This window comes from Scyliorhinus canicula, chromosome 13, assembly GCF_902713615.1.
Source record: "Scyliorhinus canicula chromosome 13, sScyCan1.1, whole genome shotgun sequence".
Classification (NCBI taxonomy): Eukaryota; Metazoa; Chordata; class Chondrichthyes; order Carcharhiniformes; family Scyliorhinidae; genus Scyliorhinus; species Scyliorhinus canicula.
This window is the reverse complement of record NC_052158.1, coordinates 45,836,678-45,853,367: the sequence shown is the minus strand read 5'-3', so window position 1 is coordinate 45,853,367 and position 16,690 is coordinate 45,836,678. Positions and strand designations below refer to the sequence as shown.

The 16,690-nt window shown below is 45.5% G+C and overlaps 2 protein-coding genes across 3 annotated transcripts in view; both read left to right on the top strand.

Annotated features, from left to right (window-relative positions):
* Positions 1–16,690, top strand: part of LOC119975587 — a 639,245-nt gene that overhangs the window by 309,589 nt on the left and 312,966 nt on the right. The gene's annotated exons all lie outside the window — the stretch shown is intronic.
* LOC119976690 (zinc finger E-box-binding homeobox 1-like) lies at positions 665–6,939 on the top strand. 2 transcript variants are annotated; one of them, XM_038817388.1, is made up of 4 exons: positions 665–763; positions 2,810–3,535; positions 5,122–5,275; positions 5,366–6,939. In XM_038817388.1, exons 2-4 carry the CDS (start codon positions 3,368–3,370, stop codon positions 6,001–6,003), a joined length of 960 nt encoding a protein of 319 aa, XP_038673316.1. In that variant the 5' UTR covers positions 665–763; positions 2,810–3,367; the 3' UTR covers positions 6,004–6,939. The 2 variants fall into 2 exon arrangements, with proteins under 2 accessions (XP_038673316.1, XP_038673317.1); XM_038817389.1 differs by lacking the exon at positions 665–763 and adding an exon at positions 1,186–1,413.

Below are 16,690 nucleotides of genomic sequence, written 5' to 3'. Positions count from 1 at the left end.
TGTGATGACTGCCTGAATGATTTCTTAGACATCTCATATCTGAAATGTTTCTGCACTGTGTGAATCTGCAGGTTCACATTGAGGGCACATGACTGTGAATTATTTGCTGCACATTTTGATTGTGAATAGATTTTCACCTTTCTAAATACATTTGTGTGCACAGAGGTTTGATGTCCAAGCAAAGGATTTGTTCCACACCTTGCATATAAATAGTTTATCTCCGTGGGAATGACTTTGTGAAGACTCGGCCGCACACCTCACACTGGAAGGGTTTCTTGTCCCTGAAGCTGCTCTTGCCTTAGGAGAGGTACATCTCACACTTAGACAGCCTCTCACCTGAGTCAGTGGTTCACCAGGCATGATGAATAATTAATGCTCTCACCACAGTTGGAACCCATACATCTTGACAATCTGCTGACCAATGGCCAACAGCTGAACCTTCCCAAAGGTTGGTTCTGATCTTCCTGTGTGCAAACTCTCTCCCTGAGTTTATAATAATATGGTAATTATAATAATTACCAGAAAATAAATTTCAGAATTACTTGATTTTATGTTCCTCCAAACCCCATCTGTGTTGAAATCAGTGTTGCTCAGAGTGTCGCTGTCCCTTTAAGTCACAATTCATCACAGGGAGTGTCCCTTTAAATATGCAGGTCACGTGTCAGGCACCACGCGCATGCTCACTCTGTTGAAACCAACTGCACCAAAGAACTTGACTCCAGGAGGGGAAGCGGTCGCTAAGCGTCTGAGTAGCAGTTGGAAGGTGAGGTACCCCCCACGAATTTGAGTGAGTGATCTGGGAGATGGGGTAAGGGATGAAGAGCGGAGAGAGAAAGTGGGAGGGGAGTGAAATAAAACACACATCCTGAAAACCGACGGAGATGGCGGGCGTGGAGACATTCCTAATCTCGCCGGAACTACATTACCCATATTGCATCTGTCCAGCGCCTGCGCAGAGTGGCAAGGAAATCGGCATGAGTCAGCCCGCGGTGCATGATGGACGTAGTTGCGCGCGCACAGCGATGCTTGGCTCTCCGGGGTGGAGAGGAAGTGAGGAAGGGCTGACAACAGGATCCAGACTCCCGCGTGGCGCAGGCGGGGCATCGGCGGCCATCTTCTATTGTTAAGAGGCAGAGAGATTCGGTGAAGAGAAAGCTTATGGAGCAAGTTAGGTGGAAAGAAGTTGGGCTGAACGGTTTGCTTCAGTCATTTAAAAACAAACTAGAATCATAATTTTAATGACACTTCGTAGTTATACTGAAGCAATGTTGTTCTTAGGTTCCAGCACGTCCTGCCCCAAATACCTTGGGAAAACAACAGAAGAAATTTAAAAATCTCATTAACATTTCTCCTGAGTGTTTCTCATATGAAATAAGTCTTCTTGAGCCTTTGCAAACGCGGCATAAGCTCATGGTAAACTGAAAACATGTTTTACATTCTGCCCGACTGTCTTTTCCTGTTTTACATTCTGCCCGACTGGGTGGAGGAATAAAAGTAGCCACGTTGACAAATCGAGTATAATGTGGGGAAATGTGTAGTTCATTTTGGAATGGAGAACAAAAGAATAATTAAATGAAGAAAAACTAGAAAGTTGCAACACAAAAGTACTTGGGTTTATGTGCATGAGTCACAAAGCTAGAATACGGGCACAGCAGTTAATCAGACATGGTGAATGGACTGTTGACCTTTATAAGGAGATTGGAAAGTCTTACTGCAGCTCTGGAGCAGCACAGTGGGTTAGCATTGCTGCCTCGCAGTGCCCAGGGACCTAGTTCAATTATAGCCCGGGGAGCCTGTGTGAAGTTTGCACTTTCGCACATTGGGTGTGTGGGTTTCCATCCTGGTGCTGTGGTTTTCTCCCACAGTCCATCTTTGTGCAGGTTAGGTGGATTTCCAATGCTTAACTAAATAAATTGACTCTTCGTATCCAGGGGTGTCTGGGTTAGGTGGGGTTATTGGGATGGTGCGGGGGGAGTGGATCGAGGTAGAGAAGTCTTTCAGAGGATTTATGCAGACCAGATGGGCCAAATGGCCTCTTGCACGGTAGGAATTCTGATTCTATGAAATGTACAAGGTACTGGTGAGTCCACATTTGGAGTAGTGGGAGCTGTTTTGGTCCCCTTATTTCCAAAAGATACTATTTCATTGGAGGCGGTTCAGAGGACATTCATGAAGGTGATCCCTGGAATTGTCTTATGAGCAAAGGTTAAACAGGTTGGCACTCTACCCATTGGAATTGAAGAATGAGGTGATTTCATTGGAACATATAGGATTCATAAGAGTCTTGACAGTGTAAATGCTAAGACGATGTTTCCCCTCATGGGAGAGTCTGGGACCAGAGTGCACAGTCTCAGACTAAGGGGTGTCCATTTAAGGTGCAGAGGAATTTCTTCTCAGAAGATTGTGAGTCTTGAAACTCCTTGCCACAGAGAGTTGTGGGGCAGAGGCCTTCTGTATATTTACAGCTGAGATAGATTCTTGATCAGTAAGGAAATCGTGTGTAATGGGGAAAGGGCAGGAAAGTGGACGAGAGCAATATCGGATCAGCCATGGTTCTATTGAATGGTGGGACAGGGAAGGGGAGGCACTGGGTGGAGGAAAAAAAGTAGCCACATCATCAAGGGATCAAATGGCTTCCTCCTGTTCCTTTTTCTCATGGTTGTCTGCTTGTGGTCACAATCAAGAGACCCTGCTGGAACCAGAGGCTATGACAGTCATTCACTGTGGAGGCAGTCAAAGTGAGGAATCAGCTCCTTTGGCAATGGAGGACTGGAGGTTGGAAAAAAATAATGTTTTTTTTGTTTTACAGAAGGATTGCACTGTACTATACCAGAGAATGGAGAGGATAGTCACCAGCTAGATTGTGACCATCATCCAAGGAGCAACTGCACACTGAACATCCAGTCCCGTCACAGCATTGCTCAACACAGAGAAGGTTGGACAGTGAAACCATCATCTGGAAATCGGTCAGGTCAGGGGAGCTTCGGCACATTGTCAGATCTGAAACTGGTCGACGGAACCTTGCATCAGAACCAACCTTTCTGAAGGTTCGGCTGTTGTGATCAGTCAGGGTGACGCCGGGAAGAAATGAGAGTGGGCTCGAAGTGTGGTGGGAGCTTCAGTCATTCATCAAGGCTCATGAACCACTGACTCATTCCTACAGTTGAGAGAAAAGTGTGAGGTGTGTCGAGGACGCCATAGGCTCATAAGATCACAAAGTGCATTTGTTACAACCGCTGTCATCAGAAGGGCCGCTAAATGCAAGGGAAATGATTCAATTGTGATGTTTATGATAAAGGTTTTGTGACGTCGACAAAGCTCCTGAGGCACCAGTGGATTCACACGGGAGAAACCATATACGTGCAAAATGTGTGACAAATCATTCTCGCAGTCATCGACCCATCGCAGACACAAACGGCGTCATACTGGGGAGAAACCAGTCACATGCGAGCTGTGTCACAAATCATTCTCGCGATCATCAACCCTCCTCAGACACGAACGCATTCACACAGGGGAGAAACCCTTTCCACATAAGGTATGTGACAAATTATTTTAGCAGTCATTGGCTTCTGTGTACACTTATTTGCATGTATGGTAGGCAACAAATCATTCCCTGATCATCTTCCCTCTGCACGCAGCAATGTATTCACACCGGTGAGGAACGAGGAGTGCGACAATCATTTTCACGGTCATCAGACCTCCACAGTCAGCGGGTCAGCGGCTCATCTTCCCTTGCACTGAGTTGACTATGTTGTTCCCCTTCCAGTGCTCACACAAGGAAGCTGTCCTTCCAAAGCACTGTCTGTCTCAACAATGTCTGTCTCCAACCTCTCCCATCATCAGTCCAATCATTGCAAGAAGGTCAATTTAACCTTTGACAGATCGCGAAACATTCAACAAAAGAAGACATCAATATGTATAGAAGCTGCTACTTATAAGAACTAGGAATAGGCCATCTGGCCCCTCGAGCCTGCTCCGTCGTTCAATGAGATCATGGCTGATCTTTTGTGGACTCAGTTCCACTTTCCGGCCCGAACACCATAACCCTTAATCCCTTTATTCTTCAAAAAACGATCTATCTTTACCTTAAAAACATTTAATGAAGGAGCCTCAACTGCTTCACTGGGCAAGGAATTCCATAGATTCACAACCCTTTGGGTGAAGAAGTTCCTCCTAAACTCAGTCCCAAATCTACTTCTCCTTATTTTGAGGTTATGTCCCCTAGTTCTGCTTTCACCCGCCAGTGGAAACAACCTGCCCGCATCTATCCTATCTATTCCCTTCATAATTTTAAATGTTTCTATAAGATCCCCCTCATCCTTCTAAATTACAACGAGTACAGTCCCAGTCTACTCAACCTCTCCTCATAATCCAACCCCTTCAGCTCTGGGATTAACCTAGTGAATCTCCTCTGCACACCCTCCAGTGCCAGTACGTCCTTTCTCAAGTAAGGAGACTAAAACTGAACACAATACTCCAGGTGTGGCCTCACTAACACCTTATACAATTGCAACATAACCTCCCTAGTCGTAAACTCCATCCCTCTAGCAATGAAGGACAAAATTCCATTTGCCTTCTTAATCACCTGTTGCACGTGTAAACCAACTTTCTGTGACTCATGCACTAGCACACCCAGGTCTCTCTGCACAGCAGCATGCTTTAATATTTTATCATTTAAATAATAATCCCGTTTGCTGTTATTCCTACCAAAATGGATAACCTCACATTTGTCAACATTGTATTCCATCTGCCATCTAGCCCATTCACTTAACCTATCCAAATCCTTCTGCAGACTTCCAGTATCCTCTGCACCTTTCGCTTTACCACTCATCTTAGTGTCATCTGCAAACTTGGACACATTGCTCTTGGTCCCCAACTCCAAATCATCTATGTAAATCGACCCTATGATAGACAAGAGGGCAATATCTGAATATTAAATATATTTAATATTAATTTCTGAAACTTTAAATCCTACTTTTGAGTTGAAAGTACAGAAAGATCCCATTATTTTGTTTACAGTTACCTTGGAGATGGCTCTGACTGAAAAGTGTCTCTACTCTGAAAGTGTGTTACAAGACAGTAAAGTCTTGGGCATGATTTATTTTTCATTTCTTCCTTTAGGGAAAGCTGGCTCATAATGCCAAGGCACCCTTGACCGGAGGGAGGGTTCTGTCCTCCAAGGAGCTGATGGAACAGGAGGAGTTCATGAGGGAGCTGTTTGGCCCCTCCAACCCCACGATAACCAATAGCGGATCAGATATGGGGATGAGTGAAGGTGATGTCAGCAGCTGAGTGTTTAAGCCATCAGGAGGAGAGTTAATTTATGTGACAAAAGATAATAATTGTGATTTTCTTCCTCTGACAGATACACGGGTGTCCATGGACACATCAGATGGTGATGGAGGAGAGTTGGCAGCAGCGGCCGAGATTCCTGAAAGGGCTGATGAGAAAGGGACTGTGGTGAATACCTCACAGCAATGTGGCATGGCAGCTGCAGTGGGGGAGCGAGAGAAGTGTCAGGGGGGTAAAATGTCTGATTTGGAAGGTAGTGTTGATGAGTTAAAATTAAACATTATGGCTTGTGTGAAGCAGGAGACCTGTGATGATCTGGCTGCTGTGGTGGAGGGAGGGCACTCGGAACCTTCCGGAAATGAGGAACCTGCTGCTTTGGGAGCAGAAGCTCAGCAATCTCCACGAGTACATGGACAACATAAGGCCCTTGCTGCTGGTAAAAAACATGAAGATCATCTGAAACCTCTTGAGAGCTTGCATCAGGAACTGGTTCGGAATACTGAGAGTTCTAACTTGCTTCAGCAAACTTTGACTGAATTTAAGACTGAAATTAGTCAGAATCTGCAAAGAAACAATGAAATTCTCCAACAGCAGAATGAGGCTATTTCTCAGCTTTTGCAAAGAAGCAATGAAACTTTGAATGAACTGAGGCAAATTCTGTCTCAGATTGTAGCGCTTGGATCTCCTGATCAGCAGCAGCTCACTGCATAAGACATCTGTTGCAGTACATGCCTCTGACACAGGTCAGGGGAGACATGGAAGGAGTCTCTTCTCTAATACTGCCTCCTTGACCTCATTATTCCCCCCTCATGAGGAACATTGTTCTGTCTTTTCAACTGGGCTTTGTCATGACAGCCTCTGTCGTGAGAACAGCATTGGTGTCAACCAAGAGCCCTGAAACCCTGATAATGGGCACCTCATTTTTTTTTGTAGGACCAGGAATGACCCAGATCCGGATCTGATTGATTCACAGGCATAGCTGTTCATATAAATCAGCAACTGCCTCCACTCGTGGTTTTGTGTGGGAGGTGTTTGAAACCCAACTTTTGACCTGGGAGGAGGAAGTCTGAACTCTCATCGATTTGGATAGATTGTGTACCATTGTGACGTAGAAAGGTACTTCTTTGGGTGCGGTAAACGGCCCTTTGGAAAAGTAATATGTCCTTCTGAGATGATAAGTAGACATGAATGTGCATAGTGCATAAACCCATTGGAAAAGAGAACTCATTGAAACTCAAAAACAATTGCCAAAAGTGTCACAATGAACTCAAAGGGAGTTGCCAAGTTCAAAAGACATTTAAAACTCTAGTCTTCAACTCGTTGAAGAAACTGCAGTGTTAAAAATGATTGCCTTTCACTATTTGTTGACAAACTGAGGCATCGACTGGATTAATGTTGCATGATAGATATTACAACTATCCATTGTCACAATAGAGTGCCAGCCATTTCATAGTTTGATTGACAGCTTCAAGTGGTTGTGTACACTTTGAAGTTGGCAATGAATTTCAGTGCTTGTTTTTATGGGGGATGTTATTGAATGAAATGTTTGTTACTATAAGGCATAATGTAATCAAAGAAACTTAATGTAATAATTTGTGTTTTTAATGCATGTATGGTGTTCTAGGCAAATAAAGACTGAAACACACACTTGGAAGTTTTTTTTATTATAAACCTCCTCCTGAGTCCTGCTGTCTGCCTATTGTGGATACTGTGAGTGGACACAAATTTGGCATAGAGACTACTCAGGGCCATGTGGAATGAGTGGAGGCAGAGATTCAAATGGAGGGTACGAGGAGCCAAGCGGGTGCTTAGATGCCTAAGTTAATATGGAGAGTATGTGGTCATGGTCAGAAGGTTATAGGATGACATCGAGGGCGTGAGTGACTAGGGGGAGGGGGTTGCTGGGGCATCATTTAGCATGGTTGAGCTGTGGGGAGTGTGAGGGGTGTTCTATATTTCTCTTTTTTTGATATATAGAATCATAGAATTTACAGTGCAGAAGGAGGCTATTTGGCCCATCGAGTCTGCACTGATCTTGGAAAGAGCACCCTACTTAAGCCCATGCCTCCACCCTATCCCCGTAACCTTTAGGACACTAAGGGACAATTTAGCATAGCCAATCTACCTACTCCACACATCTTTGGTCTGTGGGAGGAAACCGGAGTACCTGGAGGAAAGCCATGCAGACACGAGGAGAAAATGAAAACTCCACACAGTCATATGAGGCTGGAAATGAACCTGGGACCCTGGAGCTGTGAGGCAGCTGCCCCACTGCGCCAGTTCTCTAAGGCCAGCCTTCCAACCAGCTTGCATCTGCATCTTAGCATCCTGGGTCACCAGGCCCAGCTCCTAGGGTACTCTACCACCCTGGAACATATCCCTACTGTCAAGCTATTTCTCCTGGTTCGCTCCACTCAATATTCATTCCTGAAGGAGTGTGGATATTTCAGAATGTCATCTCTTTTTTTTTTAAAAACCCCCCAGCTATTTCCCTGGAAAATGTTGGCAGAAATTTCTAGTGTGGGAATAACATGCTTCATCCTTGGAGCTTTTAACTGACATCAGTGCAGGATGTATAGCCTTGGATACATTTGACAGCGGATCAGAGGCGGAAGACCCACTGCATCTAAGGCAGTGATGATGTGCAGTGCTGGAATAAGTATAGGCACTGGAAAGAGGGCACAGAGAATGAGTGGACAATGATCGAGGAGCCAATGGTGCAACGCTACCATCTGTGGGATTATGATTGAACACCCCTAAGTCAGAATCTCACCTAAAAGTAACGATACCCTAGCGCTGTGGATCACTTGTTAGCCTGGGATAGCCAACTCCGGTCGGTGCGGAGTGCCACCTGATACTGAACTGGCGCGGCCGGATGGGCGCTGCCTCTCTTATAAACGCACAAGATGTTCATGGGGAACCTGGTGTTAAAATACTGCTAAATACAATATCCTTAATTACTATTCCCAATTTTAAAGAAAACAAGAAATGAAAAACATACAGCTCTCAAATCCATCCTACATCCCAATGGCACAGAGTAAAACTTGCTTTGGAACCCCTGCAGACTCACAAAGCTGTTTCAACTGGATTGTTTCAGCTTTACGCCTTGTCCTCAGGCTCTGATCAATTGTTACCAAATTCATTGGTAAATTTAAAAATGATGTAACGCCAATACCAAACTCTATCTCCTCCTCGATGATGGAATATTTCTTTGGATAAATATTTAGTTTCTGAGAAAATAACCGATACGTCTTTTGATTGTTTCATCGTCTTCCAGACCCTCAACATGGTCTTTAGAGTTTGATGCCATCTTTCTAATGCCACTTGTGATTCCGATAGATAGGCCGTTGAGTTAAATTGCTTTATTCCTAAGCTATCCATAACTTTCTTGATTAATTTATACGTTAAATTGGATTTTGATCTGATTGAATTCTTTTGGCAGTCGATATCTAGTTAAAAAATTGGTTAACTCATCTACAATCCATTTAGATGTAATTTTCTGAATCAAATTGCCTCTGGAAATCTAGTAGACACATCCATTATGGTCAACAGATACTGATTCCATTTTTTGTTTTCGGCAGGGGTCCTACGCAATCAATTAGGACCCGCGTAAACATAGAACAGTACAGCACAGAACAGGCCCTTCGGCCCTCGATGTTGTGCCGAGCAATGATCACCCCACTCAAACCCACGTATCCACCCGATACCCGTAACCCAACAACCCCCCCCCCTTAACCTTTTTAGGACACTACGGGCAGTTTAGCATAGCCAATCCACCTAACCTGCACATCTTTGGACTGGAGGAAACCGGAGCACCCGGAGAAACCCACGCACACACGGGGAGGACGTGCAGACTCCGCACAGACAGTGACCCAGCCGGGAATCGAACCTGGGACCCTGGAGCTGTGAAGCATTCATGCTAACCACCATGCTACCGTGCTGCCCGAAAGTAAAAGGTTCCTCAAATGCTGGAATATATATTAACGGTGCTGGTTTGACTGCTGCTTGAGGTTTTCCTATTATCTGACGTGTGACAGGTATGGCAAAATTGAACTACATCCATATGCAGTACAGGCCAATAAAAATATTTTTGTATTTTTGCTTGAGTTTACCTTACTCCTAAATGACACCCTACCGGAACCTCATGCACGAGCCACAACCTCCTTTCTATCACCCACCGGTCCTAGCACTTGATGAATTTCTGTCCATTTCACATCTGCTTGAATATGTAACGATCTCCATTTTCTCATTGATACATTATCAGTTTGGGGCATGCCCACAAGAGTCAGAGAGACTTTTCCACCTCCATTTTTAAAAACAAAATTTAGAGTGCCCAATTCATTTTTTTCAATTAAGGGGCAATTTAGCCTTGCCAATTCACCTATCCTGCACATCTTTGGGTTGTGGGGGTGAAACCCACGCAAACACGGGGAAAATGTGCAATCTCCACATGGACATGTGACCCAGAGCCGGGATCGAACCTGGGACCTTGGCGATGTGAGGCGGCAGCACTAACCACTGCTCCTGTATCCCTGAAGATGTTAATCTCGGGGGGTGGTTTAGCACAGGGCTAAAGAGCTGGCTTTGAAAGCAGACCAAGGCAGGCCAGCAGCACGGTTCTTCCACGAACAGGCTCCGGAATGTGACGACTAGGTGCTTTTCACAGTAATTTCATTTGACAATAAGCGATTTTCATTTCATCTTACCTCAACCACTGTGCAACCGTGCTGCCCTCCACCTCTATTTTAACCTTACTGATGAGGCTTGAAAACTTCCGTTTATGAAGCAAAGCCCAGTTATGGGCTATATGGATCCCTGAGTATCAGAAATTAGAGGGCGAGAGACAAAACAGCAGCGAACCAAGCCAAACCCCTCTGGCCAATGGGTTCACTGGAAAACACTCACTTTTAACTCACATTTAACTTCTATCCTGAGAATTTGTTAAATTGCCCCTTAGTGTCCAAAATGTTAAGCGGATAGCGTGGAGGCATGGGCTTAAGTAGGGCGTTCTTTCCTAGGGCTGGTACAGACTTGATGGGCTGAATGGCCTCCTGCACTGTAAATTCTGTGATTTGATGATTTCTAATGTAGTAACACTCTGGTATACACTCCGATTCTATTTCCGTATAAACTTTTTGATACAACTGCTTTTTCTCTGAATTTTTCTGCTGCAATTCAACTAACTTATTTGAACTAAAGATATCCGCTTCATCCACCACCTACTCTTGTTCTTTGCCAACCATCTGACCAAACATAGTTTCTGACAACTGAACCTCAGCCTCCCTATCGGTACTCATCAAGTTCTCTTCCTCCTGTCTCCACCTGTGGCTTTGTGATCTTGTCAACACATGATCAGGAAACAGGATATACATCTTGCAACACCTCAGTAGTTTGACTTTCCACTGGCTTTTCAACCACAGTGCGCTGCACTTCCACCTATGATTCAGATATATCATTACCTAGGATAACATGTACCCCTGAAAAGCTAATTTTTCTATTTCTCCTACCACCACTTTTCACTGGACTCTCTAACCTTCCCTAATCACTACTGGCGCACTACTCTCACTGCTAATTACACCTATTACCGCCTTTTCACCCTTGTTCATGATTCTCTTAAGGTTAACATGCAGGTTCAGTCGGCAGTTAGGTAGGCAAATGCAATGTCAGCATTCATGTCAACAGGGCTAGAATACAAGACCAGGGATGTACTTCTGAAGCTATATACGGCTCTGGTCAGACCCCATTTTGAGTTTTGTGAGCAGTTTTGCACCCCATATCTAAGAAAGGATGTGCTAGCCTTGGAAAGGGCCCAGAGGAGGTTCACAAGAATGATCCCTGGAATAAAGAGCTTGTCATATGAGGAATGCTTGAGGACTCTGGGTCTGTACTCGTTGGAGTTTAGAAGGATGACGGGGAATCTTATTGAAACTTACACGATACTGCGTGGCCTGGATAGAGTGGAGGTGGAGAGAATGTTTCCTCTTGTAGGAAAAACTAGAAGCAGAGGACACAATCTCAGACTAAAGGGACAATCCTTTAAAACAGAGATGAGAACGAATTTCTTCAGCCACAGGGTGGTGAATCTGTGGAACTCTTTACCGCAGAAGGTTGTGGAGGCCAAACCACTGAGTGTCTTTAAAACAGAGATAGATAGGTTTTTGATCAATAAGGGGATCAGGGGTTATGGGGAGAAGGCAGGAGAATGGGGATGAGAAAATTATCAGCCATGATTGAATGGCGGCGCAGACGCGATGGGCGAGTGGCCTAATTCTGCTCTTATGTCTTATGGTCTTTTCTGGCAATACTTTTTCAAAACTACATATCTCCTTATCTCTCACCATTAAGGATTGACTTGCTCCTGTATCCCTGAAGATGTTCATCTCCTTACCTCAGTAAACCTTACCCTCACTAATAAAATCCTTAAATTCTTGCACCTCTTCCACTGGGGCAGTGGCATTCCTTCCCATTTTAATAAACTCCACTTGTGATCATATTTTCCCGAGTCTTCCCAGTACTTTTCTTCAGCCACCAACACTGACTTCACATGTCCAACTTTATTACAATGAAAAAAACTTATCTCTCGATTACTATCATAGGTTTCCTTTTTACTCTGACGCAGATTCTCAACATCATCAGCTAAACCTACTTTGCATTGACCACCTGTGAATTTCTCATTTCCCCAGTTTCTATCCTTCACAGATTGAAATTGACGTTGAAAACCAAACTTTGCTTTATAAACCAATTCAAAATGATCTGCCATTTCTGCAGCCTGTTTTACCTCTGTTCTTCCATATGAGTTCTCACTACTGCGGGAAGTGAATCTTTAAATTCCTCCAATATAATTGTTTCCCTAAGAGCGTCATAGTTTAGTCTATTTTAATGTTCTTATCCACCTATCAAAATTATGGTATTTAATTCTTTCAAATTCTATATATGTCTGACCTGGTTCTTTCCTTAGATTTAAAAATTTTTGACTGGAGGATTGTAGCACTAATTCATGTACACTGTAAATGTTTTTTTTTTCAGTGGTTAGCACCGCTGTCTCACAGCGCCGAGGTCCCAGGTTCGTTCCGGCTGTGGGTCACTATCTGTGTGGAGTCTGCACATTCTCCCCGTGTTTGTATGGGTTTCGCCCCCACAACCCAAAGATGTGCAGGTTAGGTGGATTGGCTACGCTAAATTGCCCCTTAATTGGAAAGAAAATGAATTGGGCACTCTAAATTTATTTTAAAAAGAGAATGTTTTTCTCACCTCATCATAATCCCTAGATATCTTCTCTGATAATGATGTAAGCACTACACCAGCTCTACATACTAACTTTTTTTCAACCAACACTACCCACTTGGTCTTTGGCCAATTCAATTGTTTAGCCACTTTCTCAAATAAGATGAAAAAGGCTTCCACAACTTTGTAACAAAAGCTTTGCACAATCATTGAGTCTCTTTATTCACCAACACAATTGCACGGGGTAGAAACCATTGGTGTATCAAGTGTGTGGCAAATCATGTTCACAGTCATCAAACCACCATGTACACCAACACATACACATGGGAGAAATTATTCGCGTGTAAGGTGTGCAAGAAATCATTTTCAAACTCATCATCTCTCTGCAAACCAGAGCATTCACACAGGTGAGAAGCGGTTCACATATGAGGCACGTAACAAATCGATCACAACGCCACGTGAACAGTGACATGCACATTGGGAGAAATTATTCACATGCAAAGTGTTTAACAAATCATTCGCACAAACATTGTCCCTCTGTGTCCACCAACGCATTCACATGGGGGATAAACTGGTGTGATGTTTGGGTTAAAACATTTGTGACATCTTTGAGCCTTCTGATACACCAGAGGATTCACACAGCGGAAACTATTCAAGTGTGAGGTCTGTGAGATGGTTTTCACCCAATTCTCCAAACTCGTGCCGCATTGGAGGATTCACACATGAGAAACCTTTCAAGTGCGCAACGAAGCATTTGCAATCATTGAACTTCCACGCACATTAGCATGTTTACATTAATGAGAAGCTGTTAACCTGCAAGAGTGCCTCACAGCGCCAGGGATCGTGGTTCGATTCCAGCCTTGCGTGACTGTGGATTTTGCATGTTCCTCCCGCATCTGCATGATTTTGCGCCAGATGCTCCAGTTTGCTCCCACAGTCTAAAAATGGGCAGGTTAGGTGGATTGGCCATGCTAAATTGCTCCTTAGTGTCCAGAGAAGTGCAGGTTAGTTTATGGGGATAGGGCAAGGTGTATGGGGAAGTGGTCCTGGGTAAAGTGCTCTTTCGGAGGTTCAGGCCTGACTCAATAGGGCAAATTGACTCCTTCTGCACTGTAGGGATTTTAGATGTGAAACAAATCACTATCAACCCTTCGTACACATCAACACACACACAGGGGGGAGAAACCATTCAAGTGTGAAGTGTGTGACAAATCTTTCTCGTTGTCATCCCAACTCTTGTTGGATCAGAGGATCCATAGAGGGGAGGAACCATTCAGCTGTGAGGTTTGCGATAAAACTTTCCTGGTGTCTTTGACCCACCGGGACACCAGACAATTCAGACAGAGGGACAAATGCTCCAGGTGCAACATTTGTGACAATCCTTTTACCAAAACCTTCAATCTCTCAAGACATCATCAGATCCACACTGCACCTTCAGATCCACAATGCACCTTAAGAAGAGAAAATGCTGAGTCTAAAAAGTGGCTGGAAGAATTGTCTAGCTTGGAGCTAGAGCAAGGAATGAACAGTGTAACCCTCACATGAAAGATAGTTCTGGGAGTAGAAGTTACCTTGCTGAGAAAGTAAAATGAAGGAACCCTTTTGGAAGCTGTGAACAACTGTGAACTGTTTGTTGTAAGAACTGTAACTCCCTGGAGAGTGCAATGTGTGAGAAATGAAACATTTCTCAAGTTAAATAAGTTGCCAGCAAACGAAAATAGTGTTCAGTCAGAAATGTTTTTGTCTGGTAATTTTTTTTTAATAAACATTTTATTGAGGTATTTTTGGTATTGTAACAAGTCTGTGTGGAGTCTGCACGTCCTCCCCGTATGTGCGTGGGTTTCCTCCGGGTGCTCCGGTTTCCTCCCACAGTCCAAAGATGTGCGGGTTAGGTGGATTGGCCATGCTAAATTGTCCGTAGTGTAAGGTTAATGGGGGGATTGTTGGGTTACGGGTATACGGGTTATGTGGGTTTAAGTAGGGTGATCATTGCTCGGCACAACATCGAGGGCCGAAGGGCCTGTTCTGTGCTGTACTGTTCTATCTATGTAAGATAAACAATGTACATGGAATTATAAACATAGTGCAAACACAGTCTCGCTTCCTTACAGGTCCCACCTTTATTAACCCTCTACTCTAAGCTAAACTAACCCCCCGCACCCCCCTTCTGCTGGCAATTAATTTTCCACGAAGAAGTCGACGAACGGTTGCCACCTCCTGGCGAACCCTAAAAGTGACCCTCTCAAGGCGAACTTGATTTTCTCCAGACAGAGAAAGCTAGCCATGTCCGATAGCCAGGTCTCCGACTTCGTGGGTTTTGAGTCCCTCCAAGCTAATAGTATCCATCTCCGGGCGACCAGGGAAGCAAAGGCCAGAACGTCTGTCTCTTTCTCCTCCTGGATTCCCGGGTCTTCCGACACCCCAAAAATCGGCACCTCAGTGGACTCAGTGCCACCCTTGTTTTAACACCGTGGACATGACACCTGCAAACCCCCGCCAAAATCGCCTAAGCTTCGGACATGTCTAGAACTGGTCCTCTCGCACATTTTTCACACCTGTCTTCCACCCCAAAGAATCTGTCATGTGAGCCCGATGAACAACCTTGAATTATATCAGGCTGAGCCTGGCACATGTTGCGGACATAGAACATAGAATTTACAGTGCAGAAGGAGGCCATTCGGCCCATCGAGTCTACACTGGCTCTTGGAAAGAGCACCCTACTTAACCCCGCACCGCCACCCTCTCCCCGTAACCCTGCAACGCCATCTAACCTAAGGGCAATTTAGCACAGCCAATCCACCTAACCTGCACATCTTTGGACTGCGGGAGGAAACCGGAGCACCCGGAGGAAACCCACGCAGACACTGGGGGAACGTGCAGACTCCGCACAGACAGTGACCCAAGCAGGAATCGAACCTGGGACCCTGGCGCTGTGAAGCCATAGTGCTAACTACTATGTTATCGTGCTGCCCCTCTACTCAACGCGACCACCCATAGACCATCCTCTATCTCTCCTCCCAGCTCCTTCTCCCACTTGCACTTCAGCTCCTCGGTCTGCGTCTCCTCTGACCCCATAAGTTCCTTGTAAATGTCAGAGACGCTCCCTTCTCCTACCCATCCTCTGGAAACTACCCTGTTCTGAATCCCCCTCAGTGGTAGGAGCGGGAAGGTTGACACCTGTTTACGTAGGAAGTCCTGCACCTGCAGATACCTGAACTTGTTTCCCTGCACCAACCCAAACTTCTCCTCCACGCCCTCACACCCGGAAAGCTCCCCTCTATAAACATATCCCCCATCCTCTCAATCCTTGCTCTCCGCCATATCCGGAACCCCCCATCCATACTTCCTGAGGCAAACCGGTGATTATTACAGATTGGGGACCAGACCAATGCTCCCTCTGCTCTCACATGTCTCCTCCATTGCCCCCAGACTCTCAGCGTCGCCACCACCACGGGGCTGGCGGAGTACCGTGCTGGCGGGAACGGCAGAGGTGCAGTTACCAATGCCCCCAGACTGGTGCCCTTGAATGAAGCCGCCTCCATGCTCTCCCATGCCGACCCCTCCCCCACCACCTGATCATGGCTATATTCGCCGCCCAGTAATAGCTACTAAAATTTGGCAGTGCCAGCCCGCCCTCTCCCTATTCTGCTCAAGCATTACCTTCCTTACTCGCGGGGTCTTGCCCGCCCAAAACTAAGCCAGTGATCACTTTGTTGACCCATTTAAAAAAGGACCGTGGAATAAAGATGTGGAGACACTGAAATACAAACAGGAATCTCGGGAGGACCATCATCTTCACCGTCTGCACCCCCCCAGCCAGTGACAACGGAAGCGCATCCCATCTCTGAAAATCGTCCTTCATTTGGTCTACTAGTTGGGCCAGATTTAATTTATGCAGCCGGTCCCATTCTCGCGCCACTTGAATGCCTCGGTACCTAAAGCTTCACCCTACTAATCTAAACGGCAGCTCCCCCAATCGCCTCCCCTGTCCCCTCACCTCGACTGCAAAGATCTCGGGCGAAATTCTCCGCAACGGCCGATGCCTGCATGAAACCCGGAGTGTTTCACGCCGGTGTCGGAGGCCACTCCTCGCCCCCATTCTCCCCCCCGCGGGGGACTAGGAGCGGCGTTGAGGGAAACTCGGCCGCCGAGCCTTGACGCTTGCGTCAAGGCG

Bases quoted from the DNA above. Each gene is read 5' to 3' on its own strand.
- LOC119976690 (XM_038817388.1), top strand. From the start codon at position 3,368: ATGTGTGACAAATCATTCTCGCAGTCATCGACCCATCGCAGACACAAA. The intron at 3,536-5,121 runs GTATGTGACAAA...TTCTTCCTTTAG, and splicing joins AGAAACCCTTTCCACATAAG to GGAAAGCTGGCTCATAATGC. The intron at 5,276-5,365 runs GTGATGTCAGCA...TTCCTCTGACAG, and splicing joins AGATATGGGGATGAGTGAAG to ATACACGGGTGTCCATGGAC.